Genomic DNA, 15,217 nt, shown 5'->3' on the forward strand with positions numbered 1-15,217 from the left:
TCATATAGAGGTTTTACTGTACATGGTGTTAGGAGATTGATTATCTAGGCTAATGATGGGGAGTGCCCGCACAAATAATTGGAAAACATGGTTATTTCAAACTTTCTCTTGTATTAGAATTAGAATTAGAATTTTTTATTTGTCCACAGTGATACAATACACTAGTTACACACTAGGCAGGTATATAGGACGCGTCAAAATATCAAATATTAGTTTAAAGTACAATATACACATCAAATATAAAATTTTACACTGTGAAACCTTACGTTCTATGTACTCAAATATTCATTAATGCTATAAAGCATTTTTCAAGAAGATAAGTAAAAACAATTTTTTTAAATACAAGTATTCTATTTTCACATTTTATATAGGCAGGCAACTTATTATGTAAATCAAACAATACAATATTCTTCATGCACATAGTCTATTATTTAAAATTGCATCAAGGACTCATTGAGAGCATTCTTCACCTGATTACAAATCTTTTAGGTGGCGATGATGTTGTTGTATGTACAGAGATTGGCAGTATCGAAAATACTTGTATCTGAAGTACGTATTTTCGATACTTTTGTAGTTTGTAATATGCATGGGAAATATATTTTCTGAGAGTATTTTGTAACGAAAATACGTCTAAAGAGTAGTTTGTATTTTTTATGTTCATTCAAAATCAAAATACATGTAATGTTTTTGTGGATAAGTAGAAAGAGCGTGCGACGAGATGGCAGGGATCCTGAATGAGTCTGTATTAGCCTTCCATCTATGGGACAGTAAATTGCCCCTTAATTTACTTCTGTAACACGCGTAGGTGCTTGTATACTTGCAAAACGTAGTCACGTGTGGAGTATTTTGCAAAACGAAGTTGTGCACTGAGTAATTTGTCGAGGGGACTGGTAGAATCTGACGCTGTTCCCAAAGGTGCAGGAGACATTTTTCTCCATTTTATTTGAGACATTTTGCCATAGATAATGGTCAAATTTGCCAGTTTCCTATAGATACGTTGCAAGAATGTTTGAGCCTCTCATTCTAAAAATAGTTCATATTTGAATTTATTTTAATTTTTTATTAGGTAAGAACTTCGGTGAAGGTACTTTCGAGTATTTTGAAATTACATTTGTATTTAGTGTCGAAAATGCATTTTTAGAAGTAATTTGTATTATGTATTTGAAATGCAGATTTTAAAAGTAATTTGTATTTTGTATGTAAAATGCATTTGACATGTATTTTGCCCATCTCTGTGTACGTACTTGTGGCCACACGCTGGCTCCCGCATGCTGTCTAGATGCAGGCCTGAAGTGGCTGGCTGTGACTCGTGCAGTCGCTGATCCCTTTGTCTTTGCTCACACTTCACCCACTCCCTTCACTTCCACTGGGTACTCTCTTCCTCTCCTGTTTGACATTAAATGGTTGATCTACCATTCATGCCTGAGAGTCAACTATGTCTGGTTCCCATGGGCTGTATTCAGCCACTTGCAAGGACATTGCGCATTTGTGATACAAAAAATGCATTTAATAATTCTAGACAACATATAAATAATTTACGATTGGCTATCCATTGTAGAAATCTTGTGAAATTAATCAAGATTTTTTTCATCTCTTATCATTTTCTGCAGTAATAGAGCAGACATCCTAGTAAACATGTCAATCTCTTGTGGGCAAGTAAAGATAACGATTGAGTTTTAGGAGAGAAAATCCAATTAATATAATGAGTGAATTTCTATTAGCGCAAAATTTTCAGCAAGGTCATAGCTAATAACTCTCTCTAACTTTTTGTTATTGTTTGCCTTAAATCTTCGTTTTTGTTTACATTTTTGTTAAAATCTATGATTGGGTAATTGCTGGCAGCTACGCTTGCCATGCCATCTGGTTAGCCTACCTACCCAAGGAATTTGTCTTATCTCTTAAATTGAATGACGATGTTGTGGTTGTTGTTCATTAATTGAGTTTAAGGTAACTATGTCATGACAGGTTTTCTTTTAGCAGAAATACAAAATAAGTACAAAATTTTTCAAGGGAGTAAACAACTTTGTGTAGGGGTACGATTTTTAAAGATATTTATAACTATGAGTTTGAGTAGAAATTTTTGCTTCAGATTTTATTTTTTATAAAGATAATAGAAAACATCAAAGGAGGTTGAAAATCATGAGAGAATAATGAAGGAAATATGTGGTGTAGCAGTAGATACTACAGTTGGTACTATGTAGCATTACTTTAATACATAGTACTGCTGGCAACTAAGTACTAAGGCAACACTGTGTGGAGGAAGATGAGTGGAAGACCATGGATGCCATCAAAAAAAGCAGGGATTTGGCACCTTCAGCCGAGAGTAGAGTCCTCAATGACGGTGGGGAAGGACCCTCGCCGCTTGTGCATAACGATACTGAAAATCCACAGCCATTGTTGAGTTTATCAAGCCTACACAGGTTGTAACGTAGTGTGTAATAAACTTTAATGTTAATATTTAGACCACCATTTATTTGCTGAACATGAGCTCTTCCAAATCCAACTCTAAATGTGGCTTTTAGGAGACTCAATCCCAATTTTGTAGCTACAGGGAATGCATTCTTATCTCCCCTGTTTGTTAAATGGTCTCATCAAGAACAAAACTTTGTGCTATTCTTGACTGACTCTCATCTTGATTTATAATGATGATGAGCACTTTCATATTATGATGTCCTGATTCATTTCCATGCTACTCTACATGTTCGTCATTTCTTCAAACTTAAGTTACAGAATTGATTGATGTCAATGGTACATTTATGTTACCATCACATGTATTTGCTTTTATCTGATTTGCTGATGGTTGATGACATCCCCTGCTTTCCCTTTTAGTATCCAAGCCTGCTCTTGCCAAAGGTAATCAAGGATCCCAAACCAATTTGGATTCTCTCAGGATACGTTACTCTTGTGAAAGTGATGTTTCAATTGCCCTCGCTCGAAGAGAAAACAGACGAGGACTGTTCACCGTGCATCCATTTGGGATGGTAAGTCTCATTGGAAATATGATTATTTGATCTGATCGTGAATGTTTCAATGTTCAATGTAGTTTCCCTGTTTTTCAATGTAGGTTAAATTTTGTAGACCTGAAATACCAAGCAATTTGCTGTCTGTGTCAGGAGTATAAGAAATTGATTGGTCATTTGACCAAAAATCAAGAGAGAGATAGATGTATTTAAAATTGTATGGGTGGTCAACAGATACATGATTTTTAAATGAATGTGTCAATCTTATGAGTAGCATTGGATGTCTGTATTTATAGCTCAGAATTATTCAGAAATGATTAAAAAGTATGTATCAGATCCAGCCACTGTAATTTGTAACGAGAAAGTCCTCCATATTTTAAAATGTATTTGAAGGTCAAACCTAATATCTTTTTCAATATTGAACATTAAAAGTATTTGATCAATCAAGGTTTTCCCTCTATTCAAGTGGCCCATGCCTCGATTTGAGAAAATGGTGTTCTCAGGTAACCCTCTGGGTCAGCTGTTGAAAGTACACACATTCTATGATGATGTAGCATCCCCACAAATTCAGAATGTTCCATGTTGTGCACTTTTAATGCAGACCTGCTGGAAAGCTACATTTTCATAAGTTTTCACCAGGAAAACCTGACTGTAATTTTGAGTGGAGAACTGGGAAAGTCAGGGAATTCGATTGTGTCTGTGGAGATGGAGCAATGTAATTGGCCACATCTTAAATTATGATAACTTCATTAAGAATGTAGTCGAGGGAATAGTAGATGACTAGAATGGAAAAGGTAGACTTGTAATAAAATATGTATATGGAGTGGGTTATGTTAGAAGGCTATGGATGGGAAGAAATGAGTGGGTGTGAAAAGATTAGCTGTCAGGAGAGCTGCATGAAACCAATGTTAGGATTGTTGACCTCTGATGATTTGTCAACCATCTTTGTTTTGAGTTAGACTCTTTCTTTGTGCACCTAGGGGAAGGAGCCTGCAATCCAGGGCCTCGAAGGGCCCTCACTGGAGGAGGAGGAGGAGGAAGAGGCGAATGTGGAGCCGTACTGCGAGCATTTTGGACACCGAGTGTTGGTTCATTGCAAGAGCTTACGATTCAGACTCCGTGCCGCTGCACCACTTCAAGGCTCTGGCGATCAACAAGTAAGTTTTCATTGTTCTGATGCTTCCAATTTTTGTGTAAAGTGTGGGGCAAAATCTCCATGCAGCATATTCGATCAATCTTGCTATCTCTGTCCTACTTCATATGGGAATGCAAAATTGTAGAATAATTTATCCATATTCCTCTAAATATCATATCCATGGGTTTGATGTAATCTTTTAATCCCTGTCTCATATGTGATGTATATACAGTGGAACTTGGTTTGTACGTTTCTGAAGGGACCACGAAAAATGAACGTACTAACCAGGAAAACGTACTAACGAGGAAAGTAAATAATAGCAGTCGGGGTTATTGCAATCAGTGAAAAAGTCGTCATAATTACAATTACTATCGGTAGTTCTCATAGGATCGCCTTCCTGAACTCTTTTCACATTTAAAATCAAGAAAATGAGCGCTACCATGAAAAACAAACCCTTTTCTGAATAAAAATCGCAATTTTTCATGGACATCCCGGAGACGATTTCATGATTACGGCGTCTATCTCCCGTGATTTCTCCTAATTATATTTATACAGAACAAGGACGAGTGAAGCTCAGACAAGCGAAGACAAGTCAATTTTCTTTCTCACAGTGTACTCGGAGAATATAACAACAACCCGGAGTAAGTCAACTGGTTTTTTAAACATCATAAAAATTGGGCAAAATTATATTGACTTTCAAATTACGGCAACAGCCGTAGACATTCGCTTCTGGAATGATACCATTTTGATTGTAAAATCGATCGATATATCAACTGATGACACGCAAGATTATTAGATTACGATGTAATTACAAGAAAATTTTATATTAAACAGTTGAAATTTACATTCAAAATTTGTCTAATGTCGTCTGCTTTCGTTCCGAGATCAAGTATTTTTAAGCTAAGCTTCGCGTGGAGATCCAGAGGATCGTCTGCTCCTGCAACAGTAGTCAAGTAAATACGCACGACGTCGAGTTTATGGAGCAGTACTGCTTTAGATAATGTGGGAATTGTCTAATACCGTTAAGACTCATTTCTTCATCATGATAACTCGTGCAATAGCAACAATTTCCCTCTCGAACTTCGTGCGCAGCAGTGGGCACTCCCAAGCGCTCCAAAGGCAACAGAAGGTGAGGAGCTCGGGGTGGGGAAAATTGGGGCTTCTTATTGGCTGTAGTTTTTCATAGTCAGACATTCCCGAAAAATGGCCGCATTTTATTATTCAGCACGTCACAAGAATTCAGAAATGCATTTGGATAAATTACGGTAGAAGAAAGAGATGTGGAATGAATGGAAGAATGTTAATGGCTAATAATAATAAATTAAATCATGAATTCAGACATTTGCGACCCTTAAGAAGACACTAGAGAACGAATTGCGGGTTGCGTCACGGCAAGCAATTGAGCGTACTAACCAGGAAAGCGCAATTTTTTCAAACGTACTAACCAAATTCTTTTACCTGTATTTTGTTCGGATGGTACCGGGACCGAGGGAAATCGCCGTACTAAGGAGGAAAACGTACTAAGGAGGAATGTACTAACCAAGTTCCACTGTATTTAATATCATGGGATTAAGATTCAATGGGATCACCTTTAACTTTGGACAGGTTCATTTTACTTTTTTTCCAAGGGAGGGGTGGAGTTTGAGAAAAGTCTTGGATTGTGTCAGCGTGCAACCTTGATGAAACAAGACCCCACGGGGCTCAAATAAACACTCGCTCTAGGGAATTGTCGCTTTACTGGAGGTGGACCAAAACCAGCCAATATACCTATTGTGAACAGTTATACAGGAACAGGAGTGGTGCGGCGACAGAGAAATTTATATCCGATAAACGTAAGCATAAATTCAGACGAAAGGCGATGTTTTTTGCATCACTACATTTTCTTACTTAAAAAACAACTAACTATTCAAACAATTTATAAGCGCCGTACTGAATAAAAATCATGCAAAGCATTGCTTTGTCAATCATTATGCCAATGTACAATCGACGAAGCCATTTTTCTATATACCTCATTAGTGCATTTACGTGATCATCTATTATTTTGATATTTTCCACTGAAAATTCAAAAAATAACTGATAAAACTGTATTGCAGTCATTTAATGCTTCAAATAGTTCCATTGGTGTATGTTAAGTGTTCCTACACGCTAAGCGGCAGTTAGGTGAAATGACGTATTGCATTTGATTCTGTGGACAAAAATGGTGGAAGGTTGTATAATGATCCTGCCTCGGAAGACTTTTTCTATTATATAATGAAATGCCTTCATTATCTACGGTAAAAAGTTAGCTAAGCATGCAAAATGATGTGATTAAAATTGCTGTTGTTAAAAAAGTCCCTTTTTGAGTGTTACGCTTGCGACATATTTGAAATAATACACTGAGTTTATCACGGCTTTGCAATAAAAACGATTTGAATTAAAATTGGTAATATAAGAAAAGATATTAAAGTGATATTATTTCACGAAAAATTATCACGCAGATATTATGCTGATGTCGCTTAAATATAATAAAAACAAGATGCAAGAAACTGCGACAAATATAACTCACATGGGTAATATTTGCGGTAAAGAAATGGAAAGGTATACGCATCTGATGGACCCTAAGGCCAAAAAAACTTATGAGTTTGAATTTATTGATTTAAAATTCACAATAATGACCGAGAAACATGAAAAAGGAATGCAGAATTTTTTAAATTAAATAAACTAAAAGCGCAGCATCAGCCCTTCACATATGCCATCTGTGGCGGCACCAAATGCGAACGACATGGCACCATGAGGGTGAGTTGTTCTGTGAGTTCTTCCAGTGGCCACCAGGCTCGGCTGCCCGGGTGTCTGAAGAGAGCGCCAGTACGACTTTGGCCACTGACGCAAATAGTTCACCATTGTGAATAGTACATTGTGATCGTGACTATTACTTGTAACCACAACAGAGAATAAATACGTCCATCCAGACAATTCACGCTCAACTTGCTGAGTGTTATTGTAGCGTACGTCCTACACCATCGCTAAGGCACACTACCTACCTCTAGAAGCATCATTGCAAGAAATACCTCGTACTTCAAGGGTTTTGTCGGGGAGTAGGTTGCAAAAGCGTTCCGTTTTGTCTATGTTATATCACGTGAGGAATACTTCTTAAGATGCTTAGGATCGGAGTCCTTTCTTCCACAACTTTGGGTTATCATTGCAGGCATCACCAGTAATTATGACGGAAAATAACACTATAGTGCTTTGAATCAGTGTAACCAACCTTCCGAACTCTTGAAATTCTCGATTGCAATCTATCCCTGAAATACTCTGCTTTAGGCTTAGGCATAGCTCCTTTTTTTGAAATTCTCGCAGATTGAAGTGGGCAAAACCACCCAAACAAAGCTTCTTCTAACTCTTCATGGTCTGCATTCCTTGGGTGCTTGTTTTTTTTTAATTTCGAAGAGCAAATAGGAAGATAAATTAACTACGCCACTCTCATATTACTCTATTATTTTCTTGCTTCGGCATGTTTGGTGTTTTTTGGCCATGGTGTCTGCCATCAAATGCTTTCTATTCACGCAACTCACGGACGCCCGGGTATGCTTACGACTGCTTTCTGCCGGCTGAGGAACAAAAGAAGATCAAGCATTCGTGAATGTTAATGCCACAATATTTTCTCCAAAATGCACTACTTATTTATTGAACGACAGTTTACTACATGAATTCGAGACTGAGCACTCCATGTTCATGGTGAAACAAAACCCAGGACTATTCCACATACTTTTATTTTTGGCTGTCAACTGGTTGAAAATAATTAAAAATAAAAGTTTGTGGAATAGTCCTGGGTTTTGTTTCACCATGAACATTTCATCGTTCCACCAAGTAATGCCCAAATCAGTGTATTTTATGAGCACTCCATGTTAACTTCATTTCTAACAGATCTCAAGAAATTACACCCATGTATCGTATAGCGCAAGGGATGCGTTCCTTGGGGTCTTTGCGCTATACGAATTTGCGTTATACGAGAGCGTTTTAACATTGGGAAGATAGGGATGCGTTCCTGGTAGCATAGGTCTTGGGTATTGAATTTCCTCTGAAACATATATATTCCTATAAATAGCCTTAGAATACATTATTTGTATAAATTTTTATAGTTTAAAACATCTTTAAAGATAGTATGCACGCATTTGAAGATTTTTATTCACGTTAAAAAAAATTCTTACGTGCTTTTGAAATTCCCTCCTGTCGTGCGGGTCGGCTAACATATGCTATCTCAGGGGTTCGTAATAATAATAATAATAATAATAATATTTATTTGCCCAAGGATACAATATGTCATGATAAAATCATTAAACAAGTATATAGGGCACGTCAAAATTAACAAATTAACATAAGAAAATGCTACATTTCAGATTGAAGATATTCTTTTATACTATAAAAACACTTCTCTATTAAGTAAGCAAAGACCCTCTTTTTAAAAACATCAATATTTTCTATACTTTTAATGTTTACAGGTAGGTTATTATACAATTTTGTACACATGTGCTCAGGCCCTCTAGATACCAGAGCTAGGTTCGATTGTTTGACATGAACGTCATAACATCTCCTTGTTTCATAGGAATGTATCTTATTATTCATAGTAAAACAACCTTTATACCTTTTTACATATATGACACTCTGATATATATATACGCAAGGTACAGTGAGTAATTTAAGGCTTTTAAAAAAAGGGCGACAATGAGCTCGATACTTTAGTTTGCACATACTTCTCACAAATTTCTTTTGTATAACAAACACATCATGAAGTTGGGGCGAAGATCCCCATATTATAATTCCATATGAAATTCTTGAGTAGAATAGTCCATAGTAAAGGGTTTTCAGAACATACTGGCTTACACTATGCTTTAATACTGATATAAGATAAAACACTGTATTCAGTTTTTTACATAGGTGCTCTATATGTGTATCCCACTTCATATTTCTATCCACATAAATTCCTAGAAACTTTACACATTCCATATCATTAAGATAATTATTTTTACATTGCAGTAGATCATTGTCCTTTGGGCTGTGCCCAGCAGAAAACAATATCACTTGGGTTTTATCATCATTTAGACTTAGTTCATTGACATCACACCAAGTTTGCATGCATTTTATTATATATTGACTGGAATCAATTAACGCGGTCAGATTTTTTCTTTTTGATAAGATGGTTACATCATCTGCATATAATACACACTTATTATCTTGGGTTACAATTTTATTAGGTAGGTCATTGATGAATATTAGAAAGAGAAGAGGACCCAATACTGACCCCTGTGGTACACCCTTTTTGACTTCTAATGTGGAGGAGAAATAGACCGTCCCATCTTTCCTGTATGCTACTTTCTGTTTTCTTCCATGAAGATATGTCTTAAGCCAATTTAGAGGAATGCCCCTAATACCTATTGATTCACATTTTTTTAGCAATTTGTCATGATCCACAGCATCAAAGGCTCGGCTCATGTCAAAAAATATCCCCATTACCTTATTTTTACTATTTATTTCCTGTGTAATATTATCAATTGCATTAAATAGAGCCAATTCTGTCGATTTTCCCTGCTGAAAGCCATATTGATGGAGTGATATTATGTTTTGCTTATCAAGATAGTCAATGAGCCTTTTACAGAATACATACTCAAATAATTTACCAAATTGTGGCACTATAGATACTGGCCTGTAGTTTTGCAGATTATTTCTATTGTCTTTGTTCTTATACACTGGGACCACCTTAGATACCTTCAAGGAATCAGGATATACACCTTCTGATTGCCGGCAGTTGACGATTTTTCAAACCAGTCTAAAATCAACTATTGTGTCACCCAGGCCCTTTTGTCGCTCATCGAAATGACAGGCAAATGCTACTTTGAATGCCATTTCATAGCTAGCGGAGTTAATGAATGATAAATCATTTTAATTCGAAGTCCTCCGAGTCATTAGCAGCTACGTGAAACAGTCTTTAAATGCCTTGAAACCTGACCCAGGTTTTCCTTCCCTGAAAATGAATGAACGAGAATGCATTCTTTTCCAAAAGAATATCGTCTCGTCAACGCTAAAAACTAGTTGAGGGGGAAAGGAGCCACTTTCAATCACAGCTTGGAGATCATCAGAAAATGTTGTGGTGACTGCACTATCAACATTTGCAGATTCACCTGATATCACCGCACTGAAAATACCTGCTTGCCGTTTAAATTCTGGAACCAACCGAAGCTTTCACTAAATGTCTCGGAGCGATTACCACCCTCGTCTTTTTGTACTGATTCACTAAGAACTTTCCGTGTAGACCGCTTGGTTGAAGTTGGTGAGGCTGAGGTCACTGATGTTTGACTACCTACCCTCTACCTCGTCTTTATTCAGAATAAGGCATCGTGCGTTTAAACTTCCGCGCAATATCGCTGTGACGTTCTCCATTTTCAAAGCAATTGACCTTTACCAATTTCTCTTCTAGGTTTATGGTTTTTCTTGATAAATTCTTGATTTTTCTAGCCGCATTCCTATTTTTTGCCATTTTCTCTAGGTTTTTACTCTGCATGGCTCTATCGAAATCACCTTCTACTGCTGAACTGTATTCTTGAGACGCAGAGGGCCTACGACTGCGGGGAGGGAACGAAGCTATTGTGTTTGACACTCTATAGCGGACCGTCTTATATTTTGATGCTATTCATGCGCAACTCGGCCACTGCTCCATTTCTCCCCCGTGAATACCGGTGACCTTGAAGGCTTGGGCGTAGACCCTCTACCTGGGGGGATGTGCTTGAATCGCTCGAGATTAATTCCGATACGTAACCAAGGACTCGCCCGGAAAATCTCGTTACGGAATGTGATTTGGTGTGCTTGAAACCTTCGAGATGTGATTTTGCTCGGGATCTGCTGATTCCGTGCCGGGATGAAAGCCGAGTGGTCGTAGTTAGGTGAGATTATAATTCCGTGTCGAAGTTTTGAACAATATGGCGGATGTAATGTTTTATTTGCGGTTAATGAAAGAATTAGAATAGGAAGAAGGTGAAGTTTTTGGAAGAACGAGATACTTCAGGGAAACAGAGGATTCCTTCAATGTGAGCGACGGCGAATTCAAGAGCCCTTTTTGTCTCTCAAAGCTATTGACAAGAGATTTGACTGAATCTCTCACAGATGTCATTCCGAAAGAATATCCCCATTGCTTTCAGTAGAAACTAAGGCGAGTAACATTTTTGCTGAAATCGTATCAGGGTAATGTGCCTATGAGTAAATTTTATTAACGTAATTAAGTCCCTTCATCTTGAATTATTTGAGTTTCCTAAATTTTAAAAGCATATTCATAGCCATAACTTCAGGTTATGATGCAATTTCAGATGTTTGCACTACATACGCGGCTGCGCGTGTGATGTGCATCCAGAAACATTATGTTAATTTTTGAAGACCATATAAATTAACATTTTCGAATGTACCGCTGTACGCGTTGAAGAACCCGACACGAATATCGAATGTCTGTTTGATGTGTATACTGTGCTTAACTATGTTTCCTGTTGCTGCTGAACGAAATCAAAGGACGTACTTGAAGGTAGTACATTTAATAATTTTTGGTCACCGAAAGTTACTTGGAAGAGTTCTCGTTATTTATGTTTACCTTCAAAGTTAATAAATGAGAATTGAAACAAAATAACTTGTCTATAATGCACAGAAGCCTAATATTCACTGAAAGATGTGATAAAAAATACCTTTTTGGGCTCAAGGAGTCTAAATTAATTAATTGCTATTGCATACTGTATTTCAAGTGGTTCAAATAAAAAAATCTTATTTAATCTAGACATTTCATTTAATTTTACCTTCCCCAGCAGTAATCCTAATTTATTTTTATTCTTATTATTCCTGTTAGTGTAAATACTTACTAATTCTTAAGAATATTAATAGGGGAAAAGTTACCAAGGTTAATATTTATGATTATTGAGAATGCAATTTGGATGGAGGTAAACAGTTGAGTTATTTCTGTTCAGGTTTCTTGGGTTAACAATTGAGTAAAAACTTAATAGATTTAATAATTAGGCTTTATTGCCAACAAAGAAATACATTACGGCACTTCACACCATGGCCCCCTGGGCCCATGGTAACACACAGGCTCACATACCAACTTACTCGCTCAGAGTGACTGCGAGTGACTGGCTCTCCCGCCAACTATCATATGTACATGCGGTACATGCGCTCACCAACGTGCGCATGCGCAGCAACAGCAACAGTTCTGCGCAATATAAATGTACCACATATACCCAACAATTTCACGATTTTAATTTCTCCTGGTGAACACTGTTGATGTTTTTGGGTTCTCAGCCAGATGAAATTGGACTTACAAAGAGTAACACGGCCTTGAAGATGGGAGACAAGTCGTCTCTCGAAACGTCGGCCTCTATAAAAAAATTAACCTGGCTGAGAACCCGAGAAGAATTCATCAATTTAGTCTTTGCGGTTATAGGAGAGGTATTCATATGAAATATTTCAATGATAGAACTCAATTTTGTATTAAACACAAATAATCAGATACAAAGTTTGACAACTAAAAATTAATTTTGTCGAGCTTGACCTCAATTTTTACTAGTTTTAATTCCTCCCTTTCCAAGCTAAGCAATTTTGCACTAATTTGTTTTGTTTCCTCTAATTGCTTTTCTTCGGATAGAATACTTTTTTCCTGTAGTAACAGTGGCTTCTCTGGAATTCTTTCAATTACTCTACACTGGTGTTGGTATCTGAAATAAAATATTTTGTAAACAATATAATATTTATAAAAAGGACAAAGCGGGTTTTTAAATTCATAATGTTAATATTTAGAGTATTTAAATTATTAAATTACATAGTATAGTATAATTTTACACAATTAATAACAATTTTATAACAGTATTTAAGTAATAACATTGTGTATACTGAATTATTATATAAAGGAAAACTTTAAAAAAACCTCAACTCATCAAAAAAATCACCGACTCATTAACATTGAAATAGCCATGTATTTCATTTGCACTTATTATATCAGCCACCCGCCTCTGGAAATATTGAGCTACTGGTGCCCCACTCGCAGTGTGGATTACATCTTTTGATAGGGCGGCTGCTTTGCCCTTGAAAGCATATTTATATATATCTTGCCAAGACTGTAAAGAGATATATCAGTCATGATACCGATACATTGTTCCATTCACAGCTATTAAAATTATCGCCAAACAAATACATGCATAACGCTTCATTAACCGAATCTATTTTACTATTTACGGGGCGAAAAAGTTATAGCACTTACAAAATTGTGAGAAACCGTGTCGATGATTCGTGGCAGAAAATTATAAGTATTTACTTCGCGATACACATATTCATTCAATTTTCATTCTTTCCTTTCTCCAATCCTTCCATAACCTCATACATTCTTTAAGTTTCAGCTGGTTTCAGCGTCACCTTCTGCCAATGCATTGCTCCATCTTTGGCAGTAAAATTATTTTTTAGTTTTCTGTTATTTATGCTTTCATTTTCTGAAAAGGAAACACTGATATAAAACATTATATATTACACACAATAGAATCCAAATTGGTTCGAGTTACTTACCTTCACAAATTGAAGAAGTATTTCCTTATGTTGTTTAGTTATATTCATTTATATCAGCGGTATCTGAATTTCTGCTATCGATTGTTTTGTAAATATTTGTAGGCTCAGCATTAACAACGGACAAATTTACGTCCACAACCCGACGTTGCCACGTCTATCGCTCGGGTTGAATCTAGATAGCAACATTCGAAACCGACAATCGGCTAGAAAATTTCAAGCACACCAAATCCCGAGCAAAAAGATTCCGACACGGAATGAGAGATCGGGATTATTCCGTGCCGGAATTAATCCCGAGCGATTCAAGCACACCCCCCCTGGAAGTCAATCGCCCGATAACCTATGACGGCAAAAATTACGTCTCAACCAGTATTGCTTAAAAAAAACTCATTTCCACTAGCCCCACACTCAATTAACAATCTAAATTAACTCATTCTGTTAAGGAGACGAGATAAATTACTTCGGTAGGCCGGCTATCTGGACCCAATGACAAGTAATACTTTTGGCCATTGCACAGCAATGGATTTTGATTAATATATAAACAAAAAAGAAGATTTGAGGCAAGCAATTATATTAATATGCGTAAAATGATAGAAATTTCGTATGTACTTAGCGCAAGTTCACGTTTTATCACGAGAGCATTTAAGATTTTTGATTAGGCTACACTGCATTGCAATGTTTCCCCGAGGAACGAATTTGCGCTATATCGAAATTGCGCTATACGAGACATGGGTGTACAGAGATTAGGGACTTTTGGTGAAGGTTTTCCGGTGATGGAAACTCTCGCTATTGCGAGTGCCAGAACCAAAAGAGCATCGTAAAAACAAATTTTTTTACATGCTTATTATAAGGTCAATTGATGGTGCCTGGGCTATCTCTCGTAATGGCGGGGGTCTCGCAATAGCCCGTACTTGCTTTAACGAGGTTCCGCTGTATACAGTGGGAGGGCAGAGTTGAAAATGCTATTAATTTATCGTCAGATGTAATTCTTGAATGGCTCCTATGGTTTTATTTCCTCTTACCATTTGTCTACAGTGCTTATTGATAAAGCGATTATTGTGGGGGCACACTAGTTGTGGCTCCAGCTTTTCTAACTATGAGCTCAGGTTGCATGTGGCGGAGAGTAACAATTGCTTTCAGAATGAATGAGTAGATTATAAGAAATATGTAGTTACTTTGTTTGAAATGTAATGCTTATAAGTAAAGTAATAAGTGAAATGTAATTGTTACTAGTAACTTAGTTACTTTTAATCTGAATCTCTGGCTACAAGTATGCATTGCCTTTTATTTCTTGTGGTGACACATTCGAATTTCATTTGATTTGACCAATATGCAATTATTATTTCGTCAGGTGGAGCCTTATTTTACATCCCTTGCCCTGTTTGATGCAAAGCAAGGCAGGAAGATATCGGAGACTTTTTATTTTGATGTGAATGGGAGGGAAGTTGTGGACTTGCTCCCTCCTCTTTGTGATAAGTTGGAAGACGACGTTGACGACAGCAAAACCACAGCGTCAGAAACCATTCCTGAGGACTGGGCCCTCTCTGCTTGCAAGGTGTGTTAA

At 36.9% G+C, this 15,217-nt stretch overlaps 1 protein-coding gene across 1 annotated transcript in view; it reads left to right on the forward strand.

Annotated features, from left to right (window-relative positions):
* The window catches only part of LOC124168527 (dedicator of cytokinesis protein 9), a 141,147-nt gene that overhangs the window by 14,801 nt on the left and 111,129 nt on the right, over window positions 1–15,217 (forward strand). Inside the window, exons 7-9 of the mRNA XM_046546855.1 lie at window positions 2,830–2,981; window positions 3,941–4,117; window positions 15,005–15,208. Of these exons, the coding sequence (XP_046402811.1) occupies window positions 2,830–2,981; window positions 3,941–4,117; window positions 15,005–15,208 (533 nt within the window). The remainder of the gene's footprint in view (window positions 1–2,829; window positions 2,982–3,940; window positions 4,118–15,004; window positions 15,209–15,217) is intronic.

Source organism: Ischnura elegans, chromosome 11 (genome assembly GCF_921293095.1).
Source record: "Ischnura elegans chromosome 11, ioIscEleg1.1, whole genome shotgun sequence".
Classification (NCBI taxonomy): Eukaryota; Metazoa; Arthropoda; class Insecta; order Odonata; family Coenagrionidae; genus Ischnura; species Ischnura elegans.